The following is a 25,310-nucleotide window of genomic DNA, read 5'->3' on the forward strand; positions in this document are numbered from 1 at the left end:
TATCTTTTTCTCCACCAATATATTACCAAAATACCTTTTCCTGCCCTGTTGCTGGGACTGGGTGTTACCTTAAATTTTTAATCTGTTAGATGAAAAATTGCATCTCATTTCTGTTTAATTTCTATTTATTTGACTGTTAGAGTTTTAATTAATATGTTAAATAGACCATATGTACTCCCCCCCCCATGTTTATAAGCTTTTCCCCATTCTATTTTTATAGTAAAAATGAACTCTTTAGCAACAACTTGTTTTTGACTGTTTGACAGTTGGGCATTTTAAAATTTGGGTTGGTCCACATCATAATTTTTTTGTCTTAAATATAGGTCTTCATTTCCATTATGTACTTACAGTATTATTCTCTTTTCCTAGGTTGTCCTTCAAAGGAGTATGGAACGAGTACAGTCCTTTTTTCTAAGAAATAAATGCCGTGTTCCTCTCAATCCAAGTCTTGTTGCAAAAGAATTAAATATTAAGGTGACATATACTAATAAGTTCATATTACACTTCAAAATAATTTGTAGGAAAAAAATGTAGGAAGAAAGCAGATGGGCTGATATACTTAAGGCAAATGAGGATAACATCTGCATAGGTTGGTTATAAGTATCTTGGATGTCTGTGTAAGATCCATATTTACCTCAGTATATATATATATTTTTAAAGGCTTTATTTATTTGACAGAGACATAGCGAGAGAGGGAACACAAGCAGGGGGAGCGGGAGAGGGAGAAGCAGGCTTCCCGCCGAGCAGGGAGCCCAATGTGGGGCTCAATCCCAGGACCCTGGGACCATGACCTGAGCCGAAGGCAGACGCTTAACGACTGAGCCACCCAGGGGCCCCTACCTCAGTATATTTTTAGTTAATCACCTTTCCTGAAAGAAAAAGCAATATAAAATTATTTGCTGTCTCAAAATAAATTATTTTTTACTATGGTATATTAGCTACCTTGTAGGCATATGTTGTAATTCCAGTCACTGATAGCATTTTCTTTTCCTCCCATGTGAATGGTCAGAAAGCCTCTTCCCAGGTTTATAACACTGTTTAGAGCCATCAAAAAGTAGTTGAATCATCAGCACTGAGTAATTATATTTCAAACTGGGCCAGTAGTTATACAAATAGTGGATTTTCTCTTAATGAATTCAGCAAAAGCAACCAATTAATTCATCCAGTAGTGTTTGTGGTTTTGAAAGGCTAGGGTACAAGTATCCATAAAGGAGTCTTTGATTTCTTTTTAAGTTGATATATGGCTTCTCTTTACTGAAATTTAACAGTGGGTGCCTGAGTTGTATGTCATTGGCGGGGGCCAGGGGGTCACATTTTCTCCTTGGGTTTTGTTTGTTGTTTCCCTTAATTGGTCTATCTTAAATTAGTTTTTTTAACCAGTTTCATTTTAAAATAAGATTTGATCTTTGCTAATGAAATTTTTAAATTTAGTGTCACTATTTGATTGCATGGCTAATTATAAATTATAAGAGTACCAATATAGAAGAAGTAGAGATCTCATCCCAGATCATACTGCTTTAGAGGAAAGATAAGAATATACAGAATTTTGTGCTCTGTTGAGGAATTAAGATGCTTTTAAAGCTCAAACTTTTAATAACTTTTGTCTCAAGTTTTTAAGGTTTAATCTGTTTAAATTAGAAAATTAAAAATTAGAAATTAAATTAAAACTCGTCTAGAGAGTAGTAGATATTTTACTTATGCTATGTTTAAGTTTCAAAAAGTATTTTTAAATACCTCTTGTTTGCTGGATGATCTAAAAAGCAGTTCACATGTATTATTTCATTTGCCACAGTTCAGAAGAACAAGTGAAAGGAGAAATGCTTAGGACAAAAAATCTTAAACCCGTTTTTATTCCAGTGTTATCTTTCTAATGCATAGCGTGTTGTATTTGTAGTCATGTTCCTTCTTCAGTTCTAATGCTGTGCCCCTAAAAGTGACAATGGTAAATGCTGATCCAATGGGGGAAGAAATTAACGTCATGTTTAAGGTGAGCAAAATAAGGTTAATTTGTTTTTATTTTTTGTTTTTTTTTTTTAAGATTTTATTTGAGAGAGAGAGAGAGCACAAGTGGAAGGGAGGGGCAGAGGCAAAGGGAGAGGCAGACTCCCTGCTGAGCAGGGAGCCCAGTGCGGGTCCATTCTAGGACCCCAGGATCATGACCTGAGCTAAAGGCAGACACTTAACTGACTGAGCCACCGAAGCACCCCAAGGTTACTTTGTTTTTAAATGGTATTTTAAAAATTATTTTCTCAAATTCCTTTTCCAAATTGCAAATGTAGTTTTATTTAATATTTAATTAAATTGAATAATTATGTGAAAATTATTGCTCATATAAACTGTTCCCAGGAACAAATGCAACTCTGGGCTAGAGCTGCTACATATGGCCATGCTGGTTGAGCTACATATATGGCCATTGTAACTTCAGCAGGCAGTGCCTTTCACACAGATTATGATGTGAATGGTACCCCCTAGAGTTGTGCAGCGTGAAACTGCAAAACCATGAGCAATGGCACTGGTTTTTGGAAACATATAACTTACCTATGGGAAGCAGTAGGAGTGGAATACTACAGAGTAATCTGTTACCAAAGTTCTGTGTGTTGTGATCATAATTTGTATATTTTTAAGAAAGAATGGAGAGTTTCAGTTAATTCAATGAGTTCAGTTAGTGCAGGCTCATATATGTGTGTGTGTGTATATATATATGTATATACATATAAATGATAGCTCAAGAGAAGCTATCTTTATGAATACATATAAATGTGTATATATGTAGGTATATTCTATATATGTGTGTATGTATATATATATAGCAAGTTCTCATAAATCTGGTTCTGGACTATATTTTACTCATGTATTTGCCTTTTCCTAAAACCATACCATCTGTTTGAATACAGAAATTTTATATGTTAAGTTTTAATATTTGTTAGGGCTAATCTCCCCTAATTTTTTTTTTTTGTAATTTTCTTGACTGGTCTCAAAAAATATATTCATCATTATGTGTTCTAAAGTTATTTTATCCAATTTAAAAAAGAAAATGAAAAATTGATGTGATTCCAGTTAGAATTAATTCATTTTGGGAGGGCTAACTTTTTTAAAAAAATTTTTTTAAGTAAACTTTTAGAGATAATTGTAGATTCAGTCTGTTGTAAGAATTTATACAGAGATCCTAGGTATCCTTTTTTTTTTTTTTTTAAGATGTTATTTATTTGACAGAGAGAGAGACAGTGAGAGAGGGAACACAAGCAGGGGGAGTGGGAGGGGGAGACGCAGGCTTCCCTCAGAGCAGGGAGCCCGATGCGGGGCTCAATCCCAGGACCCTGGGATCATGACCTGAGCCAAAGGCAGACGCTTAATGACTGAGCCACCCAGGCGCCCGATCCTAGGTATCCTTTACCCAGTTTCTTTCAATGTAACATCTTGCAAAACTATCATACAATATCACAATGAGGATACTGGCATTGATACAGTCAAGGTAAGGAATATTTTGATCATGACAAAGATCCTCCATTTGCCCTTTTAAAAAATTGAATATGATTCACATACCATAAAATCCAACCTTTTAAAAGGTGTATAGTTCAAGAAACTGAGACATGAAGAGGTGAAGTAATTTCCTCTGGAATGCTGTGGAAAATTTTCATCTCATTCTTCACTCTTTCTATCATTTCCCCTTCCTCCTGCCTTTTATAGTACATAATGTATTAAGTCTTTTGGAAAGGTACAGGTTTCATTTTGTTTCCTTGATTTCAAGGTTGGTGAAGATCTTCGGCAAGATATGTTAGCTTTACAGATGATAAAAATTATGGACAAGATCTGGCTTAAAGAAGGACTAGATCTGAGGATGGTAATTTTCAAATGCCTGTCAACTGGTAGAGATCGAGGTAAGTCTCTCAGCTCTGTCTTGGTGTCTTATTATTTCTTTTCTATGAACTTAGCTCAGAGTATACCTGTCCTGAGGGAGTCCTGCTGCTGGCACACTATGATCTCAGTTGTTTCTTACTTTAATTTAGTGTTACTTTACTGATTTATTTGTTCACAATCAGATAGCCCTAATAAATGCTTTGCAGTAACCAGAGGTTCCCATTGACTGACTGAACGAGGATTTTATGGTCTTTACCTTTTAATTTAAAATTAAGATGTCTAAGTTAAACCAATTTTGATTTCATTTCTGCAAAATAAAATGGTTTCAAAAATTTTTTCTACTTTAGCAGAGGCTTCATCTTATTATTTTATTGAATAAGTTTTCTTCCTTACCACATATGTTTAGTGTGAATAGTAAAAGCCCTAGACACAGAAATATTGTGATAATGAAAAGATAATGAATGTAAAACACCCCAGTATGTGATATGTATTAGATGTTCAATAAATTGTAACCATTACCATTACTCTTATTCAACAAATGTTTGTTGTTGATCTACAATCTACAAAATGCTAATAACATGTAGTGTTTATATTTAGAGGGAAGCAATTAAAGACATATAAAGTAATTTGAAGATGCTTAATAAGCTAAAAGCTCTAAGAGAATTTTTAAAAGATATTTATTTATTTATCAGCAAGAGAGAGTGAGAGAGAAAGAGAGCACAAGCAGAGGGAGAAGCAGGCTCCTCACCGAGCAAGGAGCCTGATGTAGGACTCGATCCCAGGACCCTGGGATCATCATGACTTTAGCTGAAGGCAGACACTTAACCAACTGAGCCACCCAGGAGTCTCTAAGAGCTCTAAGAGAATTAACAAAGGCAGTGCCATGGGGTTTTAAAGGAGGGAAAGATCATTTATAGTTGGTGGAAATGAGAAATGCTTCTCAGATTCTAATCATAGACACTAGAAAGTCACCTGAAAAATTATCTAGTCATCCTTATAATATTTGCCATTCATTTTATGCTTAACTGCCTATAGTGAAGGAAATTTACTGCATTTCAATGTAATCTTTTCTATCCTGGATAGCTCTGATGGCTGTAGAGTTTTTTCTTGATCAATGGGAACTGACTCCTAGTGTCTTCTACCCATCAGTTCCAGTTCTGTTAATAGACTTTCATATAATTCAGTCAAATCCTTCTTTGTGATGATGAATATTGTGGCCTCAGATCCTGAGTTCCAAATTCTTCAGCCATTTCTCATATATGACTTTAGATTACCTTATTATCTGATTATTCCCATTGTAAAGGGCTCAAGTGATCCAGTCTCTGAGAATGGCACCTGAATTTTGTAGAATGCAAAGTAGGCAAAGTGTTGCACACACAGAACTTACTCACAAATAAAACCATCATACTAGCTCCTGCTAAATCATGTCCTGGCCATTCTGTACTTGTACATTTTGTATCTTAGACCCAAGTATAGGACCTTACCTATTAACTTTCTTGTTATATTTGATCCATTATTTTTCAGCCTCTTGGATTCTTTTTAAAATCTGTGTTTTGTTATCTGTCATTGAACCTCTTAGTTTGTGTCGTGAACTGATTTGAAGAACATATATTCTGTAGCTTCTGCTAAGTCATTGAAAAAATATGTTTACTAAGAGGACCAAGGACTGGGGCGCCTGGGTGGCTCAGTTGGTTAAGTGGCTGCCTTCGGTTCAGGTCATGATCCCAGAGTCCCACATTGGGCTCCCTGTTCAGCAGGGAGTCTGCTTCTCCCTCTGACCCTACCCCCTCTTGTGCTCTCTCTCTCTCTAAAATAAATAAATAAAATCTTTAAAAAAAAAAAAAAAAAAAAAAGGACCAAGGACCAACCCTTGTGTCATGTCACTAGAGATGTGAGATTTCCTTTCAGGTGATTGCTAAATCTTTAGGTACATGGGTACTCATCTACTTCATTGTGTTATCAACTACTCCACATTTCTCCATTTTATCCATCAGGACAGTATGAGAGCCTTATCACTTTCCTGTCTCAGTTTAGCATGTATAAGCTTTATCTTGTCAAAAAGGAAATCAGGTCAATTTAAGAATTCTTGCTGGGAAAAAAGGATTCTTGTTGGTTGGGGATGCCTGGGTAGCTCAGTCGGTTGGGCCTCTGACTCTTGGTTTCTGCTCAGGTCATGATCTCAAGGGTTGTGGGATGGAGCCCCACATCAGGCTTTGCACTCAGCAGGGACTCTGCTTGAACATTCTCTCTCTGCCCCTCTCCCCACTCAACATGCATGCACTCTCTTGCTCTCTCTTTCTAAAATAAATAAACCTTAAGAATTCTTGCTGGTTAAAAAAATTCTTGCTGGTTGTTTTTCATATAAATCTTGTAAATGGAAGTTGTTTTATTAAGTAACATTCCTCAGTGAGAGCCTGCCGTTTCATTAGGTTGCCTTTTCTGTCACCACACTTACTTCATATAGTTGTACATCCTCTTTCTTCTTACGGCATTCCATGTAACTTTGGAAGCAATCACATTCCGCTTGTTTTTTATGTTGTTTCTAACTAATGGTTGAGTGCTTACTTTGTGTCTTGCCCTGGCCTAAGCTTTTCATTTGTGTTATCTCACAAGTATCCTTATTTTTCAAATGAAATCACATCCATGTCTTCTGTGAAGTTTTTACTAGTATTTCAGTGTTTCTAGTAATCCCTCACTTTTTCAGGCTCAATGATTGTCTTTAAATATTCACCAGACATTTACTGGTGTATCTCCCCACCCCCCGCCCCGGATTGATTTTAAATTCCCTCAGGGTAGGGACCATATCTTACATAGCGAGTAGTATATTGTATATTTTATGAACTTTGGTCCACTGTTTTAGCACATAGTAATTTATATGTATGCATATTTGATTATGAAATTAAAACTTGTATGTATATTAAAAATTTGGTTAAACGTAGTCATAGAATCAAGGTACAGGTACTCATTGAAAAAGGATGTCACTATCAGGTAAAGGGCTAGTATCCAAAATCTATAAAGAACTCATCAAAGTCAACACCCAAAGAACAAAGAATCCAATCAAGAAATGGGCAGAAGACATGAACAGCCATTTTTCCAAAGAAGACATCCAAATGGCCAACAGACACATGAAAAAGTGCTCAATATTGCTCGGCATCAGGGAAATCCAAATCAAAACCTCAATGAGATACCACGTCACACCAGTCAGAATGGCTAAAATTAACAAGTCAGGAAACGACAGATGTTGGCGGGGATGCGGAGAAAGGGGAACCCTCCTACACTGTTGGTGGGAATGCAAGCTGGTGCAGCCACTCTGGAAAACAGTATGGAGGTTCCTCAAAAAGTTGAAAATAGAGCTACCATACGATCCAGCAATTGCACTACTGGGTATTTACCCCAAAGATATAAAAGTAGGGATCCGAAAGGGTACGTGCACCCCGATGTTTATAGCAGCAATGTCCACAATAGCCAAACTGTGGAAAGAGCCAAGATGTCCATCGACAGATGAATGGATAAAGAAGATGTGGTATATATATACAATGGAATATTATGCAGCCATCAAAAGGAATGAGATCTTGCCATTTGCAACGACGTGGATGGAACTGGAGGGTATTATGTTAAGCGAAATAAGTCAAACAGAGGAAGACATGTATCATATGACCTCACTGATATGAGGAATTCTTAATCGCAGGAAACAAACTGAGGGTTGCTGGAGTGGGGGGTGGGGTGGGAGGGATGGGGTGACTGGGTGATAGACACTGGGGAGGGTATGTGCTCTGGTAAGCACTGTGAATTGTGCAAGACTGTTGAATCTCAGATCTGTACCTCTGAAACAAATAATGCAATATATGTTAAGGAAAAAAAAAGAAGAAGGTAGCAGGAGGGGAAGAATGAAGGGGAAATTGGAGGGGTAAACGAACCATGAGAGACGATGGACTCTGAAAAACAAACTGAGGGTTCTAGAGGGGAGGGGCTGGGAGGATGGGTTAGCCTGGTGAATGGTATTGAGGAGGGCACGTTCTGCATGGAGCACTGGGTGTTATGCACAAACAATGAATCATGGAACACTACATCGAAAACTAATGATGTAATGTATGGGGATTAACATAAGAATAAAAAAAAAAAGGATGTCACTGTGAACTCTAAACTAGACAATGCAACCAAAACAACGTAAAAGATCCAAATGAATTCATTGTTCATTGTGTGACCAGACGACTAGGATTATAACCTGGCCCTGCATACTTTCTTTTGGGGTGGTCTGAAGGCCTTGGCCAACTTGGTTTCTTCCAGTCCTTTGGCTGAAGCAGGTCTCTGTGTCCTTATCTTTTATTTTGACACCAGTGCATCTTGATTTTGAAAATATATAAAACTAATTTTTTGATTATAGAAATAATACATGCACATAGTAAATGTAGCATGTAGTAGAATTTATTTATCTGAAAGCACGAGCGGGGCGCAGCAGCGGGGGCAATCTTAATCTATTCTTCCCTTTGAAAGGGCTTAGTGGACTCTGAAACACTCCATCATTGCCCAAATACATGATCAGAGTAAGTTTATTAACTATGTAACATTATTAGCTAAGTCAGTATCATCTAGTTTGTAATTAAAATTGTTATTCTTGGCGGGGGGTCGCACATGGTTGTACAGATTATGGAACCTCAAAGTCAAATTCAACTGTTATATTTTGGGTACTTCTGAAAATAAAAAATTTTGATTGCTCAGATTTTCTAGGATGGGCTACCAGACTTGATTTTTTTTTTTTTTTAATAATTCCTAACTGATATCTTATGTCAAAGATTGAAAGCTATAAGTTTTTTAAAGTCTTACTTTTGGGGAGATATTTTTGCATAGCTTAATGTTTTGTTGTTAAAGGTATGGTGGAGCTAGTTCCTGCTTCAGATACCCTCAGGAAAATCCAAGTGGAATATGGTGTGACCGGATCCTTTAAAGATAAACCACTTGCAGAGTGGTTGAGGAAATACAATCCTTCTGAAGAGGAATATGAAAAGGTGATTGGCAAGTCTCCTTATTCCAGACAACTTTGTCAAAAATGTATTACATAGGCCATAAGCGCTTTCATTTTCCAGCTCTGGTGACTAGCCATGTAGTCTAAGTTGTGAAAACAGTGTCTTTCTCTAAGTTTAAAAAAAAAAAAAAATTATATATATATCTGTTTATATATAAACAGTGCACTTAATGGTAAGAATCTGAGTGAAACCAATGCTAAATTACCCCCAAAACATTCCAAGCATGCATTTAGAGGCCAGCAAAATAGAGGTATTTTTATGACCCAGAATATTATATTTCACAAAGATCTTGGGAAAAGTTATGGAAATAAGTAAGAGTGGCTGCATTGTGTGGAGATGAGAGGAAAATTATGGCCAGACTCTCTGATCTTGAACTTAGCACCAGGTGTTGAGCCTTAGGCAAATTATTAACCTCTCTTGTGCCTCAGTGACCTGGGATATAGAAGAGTATACATTATAGTATTATAGTATTTTTTTTTTTTTTTTGGTATTATAGTACATATTATGGCTGTAAAAAATAATAGCACTACAAGGCTATTGTAAGAATTAGATGAGTTTATATAGAAAGCCCCATACAGAGTAAATTCTGTAGTTGATAGCTGTTATTAGAAGTGTCAATTTTTTGTTTTAGCATACTTTTGAATTTTGTAATAGGAAAGGGAATCTCAGGGTGCCTGGGTGGCTCAGTCGTAGTGTGTGCCTTTTTTTTTTTTTTTTTTTTAGAGAGAGAGTGCATGTGAGTGCCCTAGTTGGGGGTGGAGGGGAAGGTAGAGGGAGAAGGAGAGAGAAGGAGAAGGAGAAGGAGAGAGAATCTTTAAGCAGACTCCCCACTGTGCGGAGCCGAATATAGGGCTCAGTTTCACCACCCATGAGATCATGACCTAAGCTAAAACCAAGAGTTGGACAATTAACCGACTGCGCCAGCCAGGTGCCCCATGACCTTAGGGTTGTGAGTTTGAGCCCCATGTCAGTGGGGGTGGGGTGGGGAGCAGAGTTTACTTAAGAAAAAAAAAATGGGGGAAAAAGGGAAAGGGAAATCTCTTAGGACATAAGGCCTCTAATGATCCTAAAGTGGTCTAAGAAAGACTCAAGAACACTTTTTTTCCCCCACCAAGAACACTTTCAATGGCAGTGTAAGGAAATCTCGGTTTTAATGTCATTTGCCTGCCTACTATATGTCAAGTCATTAATATATTTACAGATACGTACCAATTCTGTCTGTTGACCTAAGAAGGTAGAGGAATTTTGCCCTTTGTTAGTCTTTTCAACTGTTTAAGATCACTCCCTTTTCTTACTTGTGGTGTGGGGAAAGCAGTGCAGCAGAAGCCAATACTTGTTTATAGTAATGTTGGCTCTTTTGTGGTTCTGGGAAAGTGGTTTGACACAAAATAATTGTCTAGTAACACACATTGAGTGCCTTTTATGCATTTGACTCTTAATGCCCTTTACTAAGAGAGAATATAACATAAAGGAGTCACATTGCTTGGGGTGAATCTTGGGTCTGCCACTTAACAATTATGTGATCTTGGGCAAAGAACTTCTGTGTTTCAGTTTCCCTCATATGTAAAATGACAATCATAATCAGACCTATGTCGTATAGTGTGCATATGCGTGCATGTGTGTGTATAGGTGTGTAGAAAGAGTAGTGTAGTGCCTGGTTTGTGATAAGTGCTGTGTAAACATTTGCTCTTAGCATTATCAGTAATGATTTCTGGGGAGTTATGAAATAACCACATGGACACATAGAGCCATGTGACTGCTCCATTCAGAAATGTAGTTTCTTGAGAATAAACTAAATGCACATGCTTTAGATAAAACTCATTATATACATCAATATATACTCATTATATACAGCAAGATGTATATAATGATACTTCTATATGATACTATGTTAGTAATTTAATCCCCAGGGCAGGCAAGACTGAAGTGAAAGAAGATCTCCAGCTTTGAAAAACTTGGAGATGAAATAAGGAGTCAACAAAACACATTAATTATATTATTGTATGTTTAAAGATACAAGCTGACTTTCTTCATACATGCCCTCCCTATATAAGCCAAAAAAGGGAAAAATATTCTTTTATTCAGATTAATCTTTGTCACAGTGTTACCACCACTTTTACTAAATAGCAGAGCCTGTGAGGAGCAGAGTTCCACAAAGATGATTCTTAAAAGATGTTCAAAGGCAGCATGTACCCTAAGTAGGGACTGGCAGTATCTGCCTGTTAAAAGACAATACCTAGAGATATGGGGCAGTAACCACCTTTAGAAGGGTGTTTTGTTTTTGAAATACGACAAGGCTGGCTTTTGTTACCATAACCCAGTTTATAAGTTGTTGAAAAAGTGAATTACAATACTTTTTTCAAAGGGTGATGAATTACTTTAATCTTTATAACCTGCCTCCTTTAAAAATAGGTTTTTTTCTAAAATAATTTTATATCTTTATTATAGGCTTCTGAAAATTTTATATATTCTTGTGCTGGATGCTGTGTAGCCACCTATGTTCTAGGTATCTGTGATCGACACAATGATAATATAATGCTTCGAAGCACAGGACACATGTTTCACATTGACTTTGGAAAGTTTTTGGGCCATGCACAGATGTTTGGTAGCTTCAAAAGGTACTAATATTGTTATTGTTGTTGCTAAAGAAAAGGGGGCACATTTTTTTTTTAAACAAGTACCCCAGGGGGTGCCTGGCTGGCTCAATCAGTAGGGCATGCAACTCTTGATCTTAGGGTTGTGAGTTCAAGCTCCACTTTGGTGTGAAGCCTACCTTAAAAAAAGAAAAACAAGTATTCCAGGTAATTCTGAAGCAGATTTCCACATTGTGGATCACTTTTCAAAAGGTATTAATAAAATTATCTGTATCCATCCATCATGTGTATATATATCTGGAAGAGTTTCCATAATTTTACTTGAAGGAAACAGAAATAGACTTCTCTTACCACACAATGGTTAAGTTTTTGATGATTTTAATGTCAATCTCTTTACAATCTAAGTATTCCTTCTCTGTCCACTTTTTTCTTCCCAAGAAAGCTGAAGTTGTTGGTTTGCTTTCTCAGATTAATTCAAGAGGTCATTCATTGATTTCAAGTTCAGTCATTTCAAGTAATGCTAAAGATGTTTTCATTTCGATAGGATCAGAATATTATTGAAGATTGATATCTATGTGTATTTTGAGGAACCTTTCTTTTGACACATTTAGCCATAACATTGATTTTAATTAGTGGACACAACTATTTTATTTAAAGGTTTTATTTACTTGACAGAGAGCACAAGCAGGGGGTAGGCGGGGAGCGGCAGGGAGAGAGAGAAGCAGATTCTCTGCCGAGCAGGGAGCCCAATGCGGGGCTCAATCCCAGGACCCCGGGATCATGACCCAGGCCAACGGCAGATGCTTAACTGACTGAGCCACCCAGGTGCCCCTGGACACAACTTATTTTTTTAAAAAGGCAGTTTTTCACAAATTAACGTTCCCAACCTTGCCTCTTTTCTTGTTGTTCTTTGCCTTGCAGTTCCCATTGAGTATGACTAGGGATTAAAAAAGACCCTAAGAGATGACTTGACCATGTAGTAGATAAGAGTGTGTGTGTGTATGTAGTAACCTTTGTTGAAATGAATTAAGGTGTATTTAACTAGTTAGTGGTACATATTAGAAATGTTCCCATTTGTATAATGGTAGTGAGTGCCAAATTTTTCTCTGTACGTTTGTAACTACTGTTTGATCTCTATTTGAATGTGTGGGTTTATAGATATCATCTTGGAAAAAATTCATGTATGTGTTCTATCTAAATAATGAGATTGATTATATGATGGCTTTCCTGAAAATGCAAAATTTATAAGTTTTAATGCAGATTCAAACCTGCCTGATTCTAAATTTCCCAGTTGGAAATTGTTATGGCTCAGATAGCTTAGTTGAATAACCATGTGGTAACAAAAGCACTATTTGAATATCTTCTGTAAATAATACTTCGTGTTGTGTACTTTCTTTTTAAATAGGGATCGGGCTCCTTTTGTGCTGACCTCTGATATGGCATATGTCATTAATGGGGGTGAAAAGCCTACCATTCGTTTCCAGTTGTTTGTGGACCTCTGCTGTCAGGCCTACAATTTAATAAGAAAGCAGACAAACCTTTTTCTTAACCTCCTTTCACTGGTAACTGTGTTCTTTTACAAGCCTTTAATTAATTTACATTAATGCTCTGTGTTTCAATATCTAAAGAAGGATATTTTGGAATAAAATTTACTGTAGTCTCAAATATCAGAAATATTATTACCAAAATATTCAAAAATTGCTGCTATGTAAAATATGCCAGACACCATTTATATAAAATACAAAACATAATCCAAATCTACTCTGGGGGTGAGGAGTAAAAGTAACTGAAAGGGACCCTGAGAGAGTCATCTGGGATGCTGGAACATATTTTGTGTCTTAATTTGGGTGTGTTCAGATTTCTATACTTTTCTGGATATGTATTAAGTTAAAAGTTAAACTTTTGCTAGGATTATTATGGCTGAACTTGATTAAAAAAAAAAAAAAGGACTAGACAAAAGGTCTGGATTTCACAGGTTTTATTCCATAAACTGGCTTCATGACTTCCAACAATTGACTGACTTGACCTCGGTTTTTCTCATTTATAACGGAATCACTTAGGTCCTTATAAGACTAATATAAATTCCTCAAAACTTTGATTGTTTTATTTGCTTTAGTTCTAATTACTTGGCCGCCTTTTAAGGGATGGGTGGGGAACAGACTTTTAAAAAGTGTAACTCACAAACTCTTTTTCCCTTTCTATAGATGATTCCTTCAGGGTTACCAGAACTTACAAGTATTCAAGACTTGAAATATGTTAGAGATGCACTTCAACCGCAAACTACAGATGCAGAAGCTACAATTTTCTTTACTAGGTAAGGCATATTTAAATACATTAGAGAAGGCACAGAGCTTTGATTTGTTTTCCTTAGTTTAAACAAATGCTATATATCAAAAATCTGATTTTAATGGGGCGCCTGGGTGGCTCAGTCATTAAGCATCTGCCTTCGGCTCAGGTCATGATCCTGGGGTCCTGGGATTGAGCCCTGCATCGGGCTCCTTGCTCGGCGGGAAGCCTGCTTCTCCCTTTCCCACTCCCCCTGCTTGTGTTCCCTCTCTCACTGAGTCTCTCTCTGTCAAATAAATAAGTAAAATCTTGAAGAAAAAAAAATCTGATTTTTAGGAAATAATTGTGATTCACAGTGTTAGCAAATAGTGGGTTTATCAAAAGTATATTTTATGTCAGAGGGTTATTTACTGAATAAATGTAAAGGATTTGCAGTAACACTTTCAAAATTTATTTCTCTCGGGGCACCTGGGTGGCTCAGTCGTTAAGTGTCTGCCTTCGGCTCAGGTCATGATCCCAGGGTCCTGGGATCGAGCCCCGCATGGGGCTCCCTGCTCCGCAGGAAGCCTGCTTCTCCCTCCCCCACTCCCCCTGCTTGTGTTCCCTCTGTCGCTGTGTCTCTCTCTGTCAAATAAATAAATAAAATCTTTTAAAAAAATAAAAAAATAAAATAATAAAATAAAAATTTATTTCTCTCAAAATGACTCGTTTTATTTAGTATATGACTTGAATTATAAGCATCTTATTTATGAACTATTTCTGCAAAGCGTATTTTCGATAGTGCTAAGTACAAGTTTTTGTGTTTTTTTCTAAAATAATATCTGTACTAATCTTTTTCAGGATTTTGCCATAACAGTTTTCATGGATACCATAAATACTTAAAACTGCAAACTCTGAGACACTGCTATAGTAAATTGTTACTATATGACATAGTACTTAAAACACATATACTAATTATTGGCATTTGAACTTGTCATTTTTGCTTTAAAAGCAGATCTTCCTGGCAAATACGTTCTAAAAGTCTGGTGACCAGGTTGGTCACTGTCTAGTGGTACCACCTCATTATTATGCCACAGCAGGGAGGACCCATGAGCTCATGTTCTTTTTTCTTTTTTTCTTGCCTTCTTCCTCTCAGTGGAAAAGAGATAGAAAACTGGACTGGACTTCTCTAGTCTCAAGAGTCTGGGCTGAATTGAATTGAAGGAAGCTGACTTTTGTATAGCCTTCCAAACTAATCCTGATAATTTAGGTATTGATGAGTTTTGTTTTTTCAAAAGAGATTCATTGGTTCCTCTGGGGAAAACTATATAGCAGGCATGTATTAGTCTGCTTGAGCTGCCATAACAAAATACGATAGACGACATGGCTTAAACAACAGACGCTTATTTTCTCTTAATTGTAGAGGCTGGGAAGTCCAAGAACAACGTGTCAACTCATTCACTTCCTGGTGAGGGCTCTAGCTTACAGACAACTGCCTTCTCATTGTTTCCTCACAGGAAGGAAGGAGATAAAGAGCAAGAAAGCATAAGTTTTCTTGTCTCTTCTCATTAGGACACTAATCCTATTGGATCAGGGCTTTATCCTTAAAACCTCATCTTACCTTCATTACTGACTCCATAAAGGCCCTATGGGGTTGGGGCTCAAACATAGGAATTTTGGAGGATACAGATACTCAGTCCATAGCAAAGCAAGAACCTTTGTGTGAAGTTGTAGACTTTTCTTTTTGAATCTCTTTCCTCTTTCTGGATTTCTTTATCCTGCTTCTGAGACTTCTTGTTTCTTTTGCATGCCTAAAATGTTTTATCCAAGCCTGCTTTCCAGATTTATCACCACCAAACTCCCTATTCTGTCAAAACTTCTTTTTCCAACTGAGGGAAATGATGATTATCTGAAGAAGGAATCTGATACCAGATTCTACTATTTGTTGGAGAAGATTTTATTAAATTTGGGTTACTTTCGATGCTTCCTTCTATACTTGTTTAGTTGTCAACTTCCCTGTTTATTAAAAGGGAATTAAATAATGATCATCTTTTTTGGCATTATGCCAGTCATCTTCTATCCCTAATAGTTTTATATTAGTATTAGATCCCACAGAGTTCAAGAAATACAGCATCAGGGCGCCTGGGTGGCTCAGTTGGTTAAGCGACTGCCTTCAGCTCAGGTCATGATCCCACGGTCCTGGGATCGAGTCCCGCATCGGGCTCCCTGCTCTGCGGGGAGCCTGCTTCTCCCTCTCCCACTCCCCCTGCTTGTGTTCCCTCTCTCGCTGTGTCTCTCTCTGTCAAATAAATAAATAAAATCTTTAAAGAAAAAAGAAAAAGAAATACAGCATCATTTCTTGGGAGACAGTGGGATGGGATGGAATAGAGACTTTCTTGTGCTAAACTGTTTTGTTGGGATGGAATATCTTTTCACGGGTTTTTGGCCTGAAGAACAAAGGAAATCCTTGGCAAAGTGAGAATCTGCTTAATATTTTAAAAGAAATGAAAATGGGGGTGCCTGACTGGCTCAGTCAGTAGAGCATGTGACCCTTAGAATCGTGAGTTAAAGCTCCATGTTGGGCCTAGAGCTTACTTTTTTGGGGGGGGGAGGGGCAGAGGGAGATGGGGAGAGAGAGAATTTTTTTTTTTAAAGATTTTATTTATTTATTTGAGAGAGAATGAGAGACAGAGAGCATGAAAGGGAGGAGGGTCAGAGGGAGAAGCAGACTCCCTGCCGAGCAGGGAGCCCGATGCGGGACTCGATCCCGGGACTCCAGGATCATGACCTGAGCGAAGGCAGTCGCTTAACCAACTGAGCCACCCAGGCGCCCGAGAGAGAATTTTAAGGAGGCTCCATGCCCAGCTTGGAGCTGGACACAGTGCTTGATCTCACAACCCTGAGATCATGACCTGAGCAGAAATCAAGAGTTGGATGCTTAACCAACTGAGCCACACAGGCACCCCAAGGGCCTAGAGCTTACTTTAAAAGAAAATTTATATATCTTGATTGATAGACAGATAGATTAAAAAAAAGAACAAGAATTTAAGGGGCTCTTGGCTGGCTCATAAAATCTTAAAAAAAATTTTTTTAAAAAGGAATGAAATATTTTTATCCTTTATTATGTTCAAAGAACTGAACAGGTTTTCTCGTGAATATTTACTATTAACATATTTTCTGATTATTTTGTAGGCTTATCGAATCAAGTTTGGGAAGCATTGCCACAAAGTTTAACTTCTTCATTCACAATCTTGCTCAGTTGCGTTTTTCTGGTCTTCCTTCCAATGATGAGCCCATCCTTTCATTTTCACCCAAAACATACTCGTTTAGACAAGATGGTCGAATCAAGGAAGTCTCTGTTTTCACCTATCATAAGAAATACAACCCAGATAAACATTATGTAAGTTTGGTTTTGGTATTTGTAGAGACTCATGCATGCATTATTGTTGTTTTTTTCATACTTCTTTCCTCCATGGATGGTCCAAAAATAAATAAATATTTGAGGAATCCCTAATTGTTTTTTGGTATTTATTTCTTGGCAAATTTGCTCCCAAACCATGGAGGACAAATGATATTCTTCCTTCCAGAGACAAGGCTTAAAAGGTGGTGCTATTTTGCTTTTTCTCTTTTCTTCAATTTGTTCTTAATCTTAAGGTAAAGCTTGCTCATTGTAACAAATTCAACCTAGGTAAAAGCACATAAAGTCTTCAGTTCTCATTCCACTTTCTAGGGTTGAAGTATTATTAAATAGACACACATAAAATTCATCTTTGAACAAAAACAAGATCTTTACTATGCTTCCCACCACCCCATGGATAGCACTATTATCTGTTTTATTATTGTTTTTCACCCTTGTGCTAATATTTTTATTTGGGGATACTTTGCAGCACAGTCTTTAAATTTTAGACAGACTGATATTTTAGAAAGCAACTTTATTATTTTGATTTTCACCTATTGTTAGTAAATTTTTGTAAGTTTATGTAGTATTTTATCCTAACACCATTTTATTGAATATTCCATTCTTTCCCCCAATGATTTATAACAGTATATTACATTATGTTGTAGATACTATAATGTTAGCATATTTAAAATGTACTAAATTTATATATATCCGTGAATTTATTTCTGGTCTTCTGTAGATAAATATGACTTTTTTCTACACCAGTATTTTACTCTGTAAAGTACTGTGACTTTATAACACTTTAAATATCCAGTAAGACAAGTTTTCCCTCATCCTCCTGCCACCATAAATTTTGCCTTTTTCATTTACTCTTAAATGAACTTATTAATGTGTTTATTGGAAATGTACTAAATTTATAAATTTCAGGAAGTACATTTATTGTAATTTAATCCTGGAAATAAATGACTTTCACTTTCTGGTTCTTGTTTTTATATCTTACGGTGGTTAATATCACTCTTAGATACAGTTAGATGTCTATAAATACAATGACTTTTATATATGCTGTTTCCTCTCGGTGACATATATATTACTAAGTTAAAAGCACTTGGGCTGCATAGAATGGTCAAGCTGTAAATTTTCTGTCGGGAAAGGTTTTTTTTGTTTGTTTTAATCTAATATGTTTGGGGTGTGGTTTCTTTTCAGATTTATGTAGTCCGAATTTTGAGGGAAGGACAGTTAGAGCCATCATTTGTGTTCCGGACTTTTGATGAATTTCAGGAACTTCACAATAAGCTCAGTATTATTTTCCCACTTTGGAAGTTACCAGGGTATGTTCCCATTTTTGTGCATTAATCCTTTTTTTATAGGAAACAATTTCTTACCAAGTGTTGGTTAAAAGCTTTGTGTAAACATTTAGTAGGATACAATGGACCATGTGTGACTTATTTTCCTTTGTATCACAAGGGCTTGATAAAAGTACTAGACATAGAAAAGGAACTATAAGGTTTTATTGAATGAATAAACAATGAATAAATGATCAAGATCCTAAACTTAAAATTGGGGATTTTCTAGTTTTCTAATTTCAGTTGAAGCTTTTTTTTTTTTGAATCATACCGGATTAGGTAAATCATTACTTAAACTACCTTTACAGTGAGATCAAGTGAGATCAAGGAACTTAGTTGAATCTTATAATTTGTTGTCTCTACCATAGTCTGCAACATAAGATAATAATTTGGAATCTTGGTTTTAGAAAAGTCGGATTTTAAGTCACTGCAGAAATAATTACGGCCATACCAAGCTCCTCTAAAAAATAAGCTGAGGCATTGAGACTGTTGGTTAAAATCTTAGTACTTAGTTTTGTATCTGTTACCCTTTCAAAACCCTCATTTTTAACATAGCTAATGACCAATAGATTTCCTGTTTCGGGTTGCTCATATTCTCAGACTAGATTTCAGAAGTAGAGTCAACAAAGTGTCATTATCAGAGTTTATTTCCACATGCAGTATCATTTTTCATTGGCAGCAAAATAAGTAGAGTTAAGATTATTCTTGATTTGGGCCCTACGTCACTTGTGGACACAGTATTGACAGGGTATGGGACTGATATCAACAGTAACTGGCTGATTGAGTAATGATTATTTTGGAGGATAAGATATGCATAAAATATTTGTGAATGGATTAATCTTTAGAAAAAAATAGTAGAAAATAAGTAATAAATAGCAAAATAGTGTCTCTTTTGTACCAAGGTTTATAAAAGGCTAACACGTACTTGAACTATTTCTTCTCCAGTACTCTGAAAAGAAATTACAAAAATTTACTTTCTAGAAGATTAAGATTCCACTTTGTATTTAAGTATATATTTTTAAAATATATGTATTTCTAAATAAATATTGTGCTTAATTCTATAAATACTTCCAAGTGAAATAATTTAAATCCCACTTGTGTTTTCTTTTGTAGCTTTCCTAATAGGATGGTTCTAGGAAGAACACACATAAAAGATGTAGCAGCCAAAAGGAAAATTGAGTTAAACAGTTATTTACAGAGTTTGATGAGTGCTTCAACAGATGTAGCAGAGGTGACTGTCCTAATTGAAAAAGAACATACTATTTTTTGTGCTACATGATATTTAAATTAATATTTTTTTTTCTCTTCTATCTTAGTGTGATCTTGTTTGTACTTTTTTCCACCCTTTACTTCGTGATGAAAAAGCTGAAGGAATAGCTAGGTCTGCAGGTAAGATTTTTTTTTTTTTCTTTATTGATAATTCATGGCTTCCCTATGATTTGCAAGTTACCATTTCTCAATGAATGTGGTAGAGTGACAGTGGGGTTACTGACTATACTCCAGTGGGAATGAGAGGAGGGTATTCCTTCTAAGCCCATCAATTTCTGGATAAACATAATTTTCCTAATAGAATGTGATTATTAAAGACCATAAATCAGTGGCCTACTAGGTTATTTACCTTTTCCTTTCCCCATATATGATGATCCTGGAATTAAAGCAAAAATTGTTTTGTCATAGTTTGTACCACTGGCAGCAAGATAAAATAAAGATGAACGTATTTATACTTTCAGATGCAGGTCCATTCAGTCCTACTCCAGGCCAAATTGGAGGAGCAGTGAAATTATCTATCTCTTACCGAAATGGTACTCTTTTCATCATGGTGATGCACATCAAAGACCTTGTGAGTGATTATAAATAATGATTGTAGAGAAAACCTATACCTTGGTAGGAAGCATTACTATTAAGGGAAAACTTTTCTTTATAGGTTACTGAGGATGGAGCTGACCCAAATCCATATGTCAAAACGTACCTACTTCCAGATACCCACAAAACATCCAAACGTAAAACCAAAATTTCACGAAAAACTCGGAATCCAACATTCAATGAGATGGTAAGTTAAAATCATTTCTAAAGATGTCCTAGATTTGTTCTTTTGAGATTTTAAATTTTAAACACTTTAAATTTAAAATTTTTTTTTTTTTTTAAGATTTTTATTTATTTATTTGACAGAGAGAGACACAGCGAGAGAGGGAACACAAGCAGGGGGAGTGGGAGAGGGAGAAGCAGGCTCCCTGCAGAGCAGGGAGCCCGATGTGGGACTCGATCCCAGGACCCTGGGATCGTGACCTGAGCTGAAGGCAGTCGCTTAACCAACTGAGCCACCCAGGCGCCCTAAATTTAAAATTTTTAGGTACCAGTTGCAGAACTATTTATTGTACTAGTAAAGCCAATCAATAGCAATCCAGTGATGATTTATCAAAATGTTGTGGAATTAAACCTGCCGTCATTGACCCTTAGGTTTTAAAAAGATCCTAGGGGTTATTTCAACCACCTTTCCAGTGTTTGAACCCCCTCTACAACATTTTCAAAAAGTGGATGTCCAGTCTGTGCTGAAATACTTCCAGTCCACCCACTTTCACTTGGGCAGTTCCAGCTCTTAACATTTTTTTTTATACTGGGCTTAAATCTTCACTGCCTGTAGTTTGCACCTGTGGGTCTCAGTTGTACTGCTTGGAACCACACAGAATTTACTCTTTTTCTCCTGTGTAGCAGCCCTTCAGATAGCTGAAGTTCTCAAAAGCGCTTCCTGTTATCCTTTTAAAACATCTTCACTACCTTTACCTTTGTTTGATAGGATGTAGTTTCAAAATAATCCTCCTTCTAATTCATTTTAATCTGTCAGCAATCCACTTCAGATAGGGTGCTCTAAACTAAAAGCAGTAAGCAAAGCATTAGCTGAACAGGATGGAGCAGAACTGTGACTTTCCTGAGCTACTCATGGTCAACTTATAAACTTACTCATCTATTAAAACCTGCTAACCCTTAGTCAACTACTTTTTTAAGATAAACACCATATTATTTGTGTACATTAACATTACATCCACACAAAAATGTCTGGATAGAGATTTGGAAGAAAATAAATGTGGATTTTCATCAGGGTTATAAGTTTGTTAAAATCGCAGAAATAGCCTTTTAGCTTCTGAAAAGCATATACAATGTTTGGTGAAGACAACTTGGTGTTATTCTCAAAAAGTAGTATTGGCTTTTTTCCTAGTTAGTAGCGTTGTACTTCCAAGAAATAAAATGTAGTCAGTTTTTAGTTTTTATTAGTCAAACAGTGAGAAGGACTAAATTAAAGAGATGTTTCTCAGAAGTTATGATGAGGCCTTGTTGGGAAAAAAATTCTAAGTGTTGAATGTGGTGTGTCAGAGAGCTTTTTAGCATTCCAGATTGGCTGTAAACCGTATCGGTAGTTGGGGAGTTTGCTTTAAAGTACGGATAATCAGAAATTATTTCATGGTATATAAAATCTTAATAGAAAAAAAGACAACAAAAAGAAATTCTAATCCCTCATATTTTGTAAAATAGTTATGTTTATCCCACTTGCTTCTTTCCATTCTCTTTTCCAGGTCATCAGATCATCTCAAGGCATGCCGCCTTGTAATTGCTTTTCCCTTCCCCATACTTCCATCTCAGAAAATCCTTGTTTTCAGTTTTTAGCCAATAATAATTTTCTACTCTGTGCATTTCTATGTCAGACAGTCAGAAGGATGATAATAAAATCCAAGGCTCCTGAAATAAAAAATGTGCATCTAAAGTATGAGGCAGATTCTATCAGATGTGGCATAATTAATGTCATTATCTCTTTAACTACTGATCTCACTTCTGTTTTTACTTAAAATAATCCAAGAAACCAAACAAACAAAAAATTTGTAACTTACTGTTTTCTTTTTACCTTTGCTGTAGCTTGTGTACAGTGGATATAGCAAGGAAACTCTAAGACAGAGAGAACTTCAACTCAGTGTCCTCAGTGCAGAGTCTCTGCGGGAGAATTTTTTCCTGGGTGGAGTGACCCTGCCTTTAAAAGATTTCAACTTGAGCAAAGAGACAGTTAAGTGGTATCAGCTGACTGCAGCAACCTATTTGTAAGCTGGTGAATTTCTGAGCTTTGAAAGCAAGGACAGTTATAAACATGTATACACACATACACACTTGGGAACTTTGTATAATATTTTTATACTTGGACAGAAATTATAAAGTAAATGTACTTAATGCATTTCAATACATCTGTTGGACCAACAGTCACATAATTAACTTTTATGAACTTGTTGAAGCCATTGCTGTTTTAAAGTCGTATAGAATGCTATAAACCCTAAACTTAATATATAATAAGTCCTGAAAAAGACTTTGAGTTGGTGAAGGATTTAATCCTTTCTTGAGTAATTCAGAATAATAGCTTTAGTTTGGTCTGATAGTACTGTGTCAATTCAGCCATCTATTTTGCATTGTTTCTTACACAGACACAGCATGTTTTCCTGTTTTGCACCTTTTATAGCCTTTACCACAGTGTGTGTTCACAAACACCAAAGGAAAGGAAAGGTGCAGGATGTTACCAGAAAATAACAGCTGCTATTCACAGGGCCGAGAGCAAAGCACAAATAATAGTTATGTTCAGAACTACTACGTAGTTTATAGAAGTAGGGGAAAATAATACTGCTTTTTATCACCCATGTCTTTAAAACCTTTTCAGAATAAGTGCCAATCACTGAAGTTGTAAATACTGGTGCCTTAACTTCATATGCTTCCCTGGCACTTCATTCTGATTTTTTCCTGACTTGATAAATAATTAGTAAGGAGTTTTCACTCACTTTCAACTTACTAAAGAATTATGTACATTTACTAATGTTTTTCCCACAGAAATATGATTTTTTTTCTACTTCTCATGTGACTTAGACATTTGATTTATGTTTTTGTTGCCCTGTAATTGAATGAGATTCATCGATGTAACTGTATACTAAATGCCATCATTCCATTATAATCCTACATTTACTCCCAGGAGTGTGAATTAAACTTCAGTAATCCACCTCCATGTATCTATACTCCACTTACTCATTAAGCAAGTGAAAATTGTTCACTCATGTACCCATTCCTGTTTGGTAGAACTCCATGAATAGGGCAGACTCTTCACAGGAGGCCCAGGACAAGAATTCTAGGGTCCAGACTGAATATTAATGTAGACTTTTATAGCAAAGTTGGTCTTGTAAGGTGTCTTACTTATATTTGTAAACATTATACATTCACATGAATTACTTTCCTTAATACAGCGGGATTCAGAATCATAAGGGACATGATTGAAATTATTCTGCAGTAACCATTAAGGATAAAATTCATTTTTATTATTCATTCAACTGCACACATAATTTTGTGTTTAGTTGAATAAATATGTTGATATATTAATTCTCATGGCTAGAATGGAATTTCAGACACTTTTTAAATGGTAATAGAGATTGTAGTAATCTAGTTGCTGTGAGAGAACTGACAAAATATGCAATGAAGAATACCAGTAAAGGACAATCTCCAATTCAGTCGCCCGTAACATAATTTTTATGAACTGTGCAGATGTTCAATGTAAATGGGAAACCTGTAGAGCAGAAATAGAACAGTTGAGGATTTATCAGTGAGATAGGTTTAGAAAAAAAAAAAACCACTTGAAATTTTTGGTGCCTAACACTAATGGTCCATTTGTAGGAAAGCCCGTTAGTATGATATATGAATGTCTTTTTTTTTAATGTTCAAATGTATATTTAATAATTTAATTAAAATGCAAATCAAAGCACCACCGTTTATTTACTTTTTCCACATCCAGTTAACATTTCCTTAAAGTGTGTAAGTACTTTTGCAGATATAAAGAAGTGTTAGATATTTTCACTTAAGCTTTTGAGACCTAATTCCATTCCATGAATTGTCACTTAGCCACTGTAAAAAAAAAACAAAAACACCCCAAACCTGTCTTGGTAAAAGGTCATTATTAATGGGACGCAGTATGTACTGCCTATTTGCAGTCTGTTACAGCAGTGTCTTTTAGCACAAATAACAGAACTAGAAAATGGGATGTCACTTTTCAATTATAAGAAATCTGGATTTCTTATCTAAAAATGTATATTATGATTAATACTGTACAGTTAACCAGAGTTCAGGACAAGTGGTAATGTTTTTCTTAATTTAACTCATTTTGTGCCTTCTTTGGTCATTAAAAATATACACATATTTTACATATATTTTAATATAAGTTATTTCTTTGTAAAACGCTAATCTTCAGCCCTTACCAAAAAAAAAAGAAAAAAAAGGACAGAGGCGCCTCTTTGCACTACTACTTTAAGTAGATTTTAAGTCAGTTTTTTTTAAACATTTTTTTAAAAGCTTGCAATAAAGTACATCTGAAGCAAAGGTTTAAACAAACTGGCCAAGACACTAATTTTTATGTATAATCACAATGTTTTATACCTATCTTTACCGAATAAAAATAATTATGCTACATATAAGTCCTGCACCAGAATTCTTTCTTCTTGCAGTGTTTTGGGATTTGAAAATAATAGTCTACTCCAAGAACCTATTATTTTCTCTACTGAGGAACCCAATGTAGAACTTGCACTGACATTTTTATTACTGCCTTTATAAAAAACTATAGGTAGCTAACTGTTAAGGCATGTATGATCTTTGATAAAGTATTCTTTTATCTTTTCAAATTAAAGTTGTATAAAAGTTTCAATATCTTGCCTTAAATTGGTTGACTGTTCTTTCTAGGATTCAAGTATTGTGGCATTTTAAAAAAATATATTCAATTTTGATACTTTAAGAGACTTCAGATCAGAAAGGACTAAAAGCC

The 25,310-nt window shown here is 35.9% G+C and overlaps 1 protein-coding gene across 1 annotated transcript in view; it reads left to right on the top strand.

The window, feature by feature from the left end:
• PIK3C2A (phosphatidylinositol-4-phosphate 3-kinase catalytic subunit type 2 alpha) overlaps positions 1 to 24,260 on the top strand; it is a 98,308-nt gene extending 74,048 nt beyond the window's left edge. The window contains exons 20-33 of the mRNA XM_021685318.2: positions 370 to 474; positions 1,895 to 1,987; positions 3,749 to 3,878; positions 8,728 to 8,864; positions 11,331 to 11,500; positions 12,882 to 13,038; positions 13,681 to 13,790; positions 16,934 to 17,141; positions 18,345 to 18,469; positions 19,598 to 19,715; positions 19,801 to 19,873; positions 20,215 to 20,324; positions 20,409 to 20,534; positions 22,391 to 24,260. Of these exons, the coding sequence (XP_021540993.1) occupies positions 370 to 474; positions 1,895 to 1,987; positions 3,749 to 3,878; positions 8,728 to 8,864; positions 11,331 to 11,500; positions 12,882 to 13,038; positions 13,681 to 13,790; positions 16,934 to 17,141; positions 18,345 to 18,469; positions 19,598 to 19,715; positions 19,801 to 19,873; positions 20,215 to 20,324; positions 20,409 to 20,534; positions 22,391 to 22,573 (1,845 nt within the window). The 3' untranslated portion in view covers positions 22,574 to 24,260. The remainder of the gene's footprint in view (positions 1 to 369; positions 475 to 1,894; positions 1,988 to 3,748; positions 3,879 to 8,727; positions 8,865 to 11,330; positions 11,501 to 12,881; positions 13,039 to 13,680; positions 13,791 to 16,933; positions 17,142 to 18,344; positions 18,470 to 19,597; positions 19,716 to 19,800; positions 19,874 to 20,214; positions 20,325 to 20,408; positions 20,535 to 22,390) is intronic.
• The last annotated feature ends 1,050 nt before the right edge of the window (positions 24,261 to 25,310 follow it).

This window comes from Neomonachus schauinslandi, chromosome 11 (genome assembly GCF_002201575.2).
Source record: "Neomonachus schauinslandi chromosome 11, ASM220157v2, whole genome shotgun sequence".
NCBI lineage: Eukaryota > Metazoa > Chordata > Mammalia > Carnivora > Phocidae > Neomonachus > Neomonachus schauinslandi.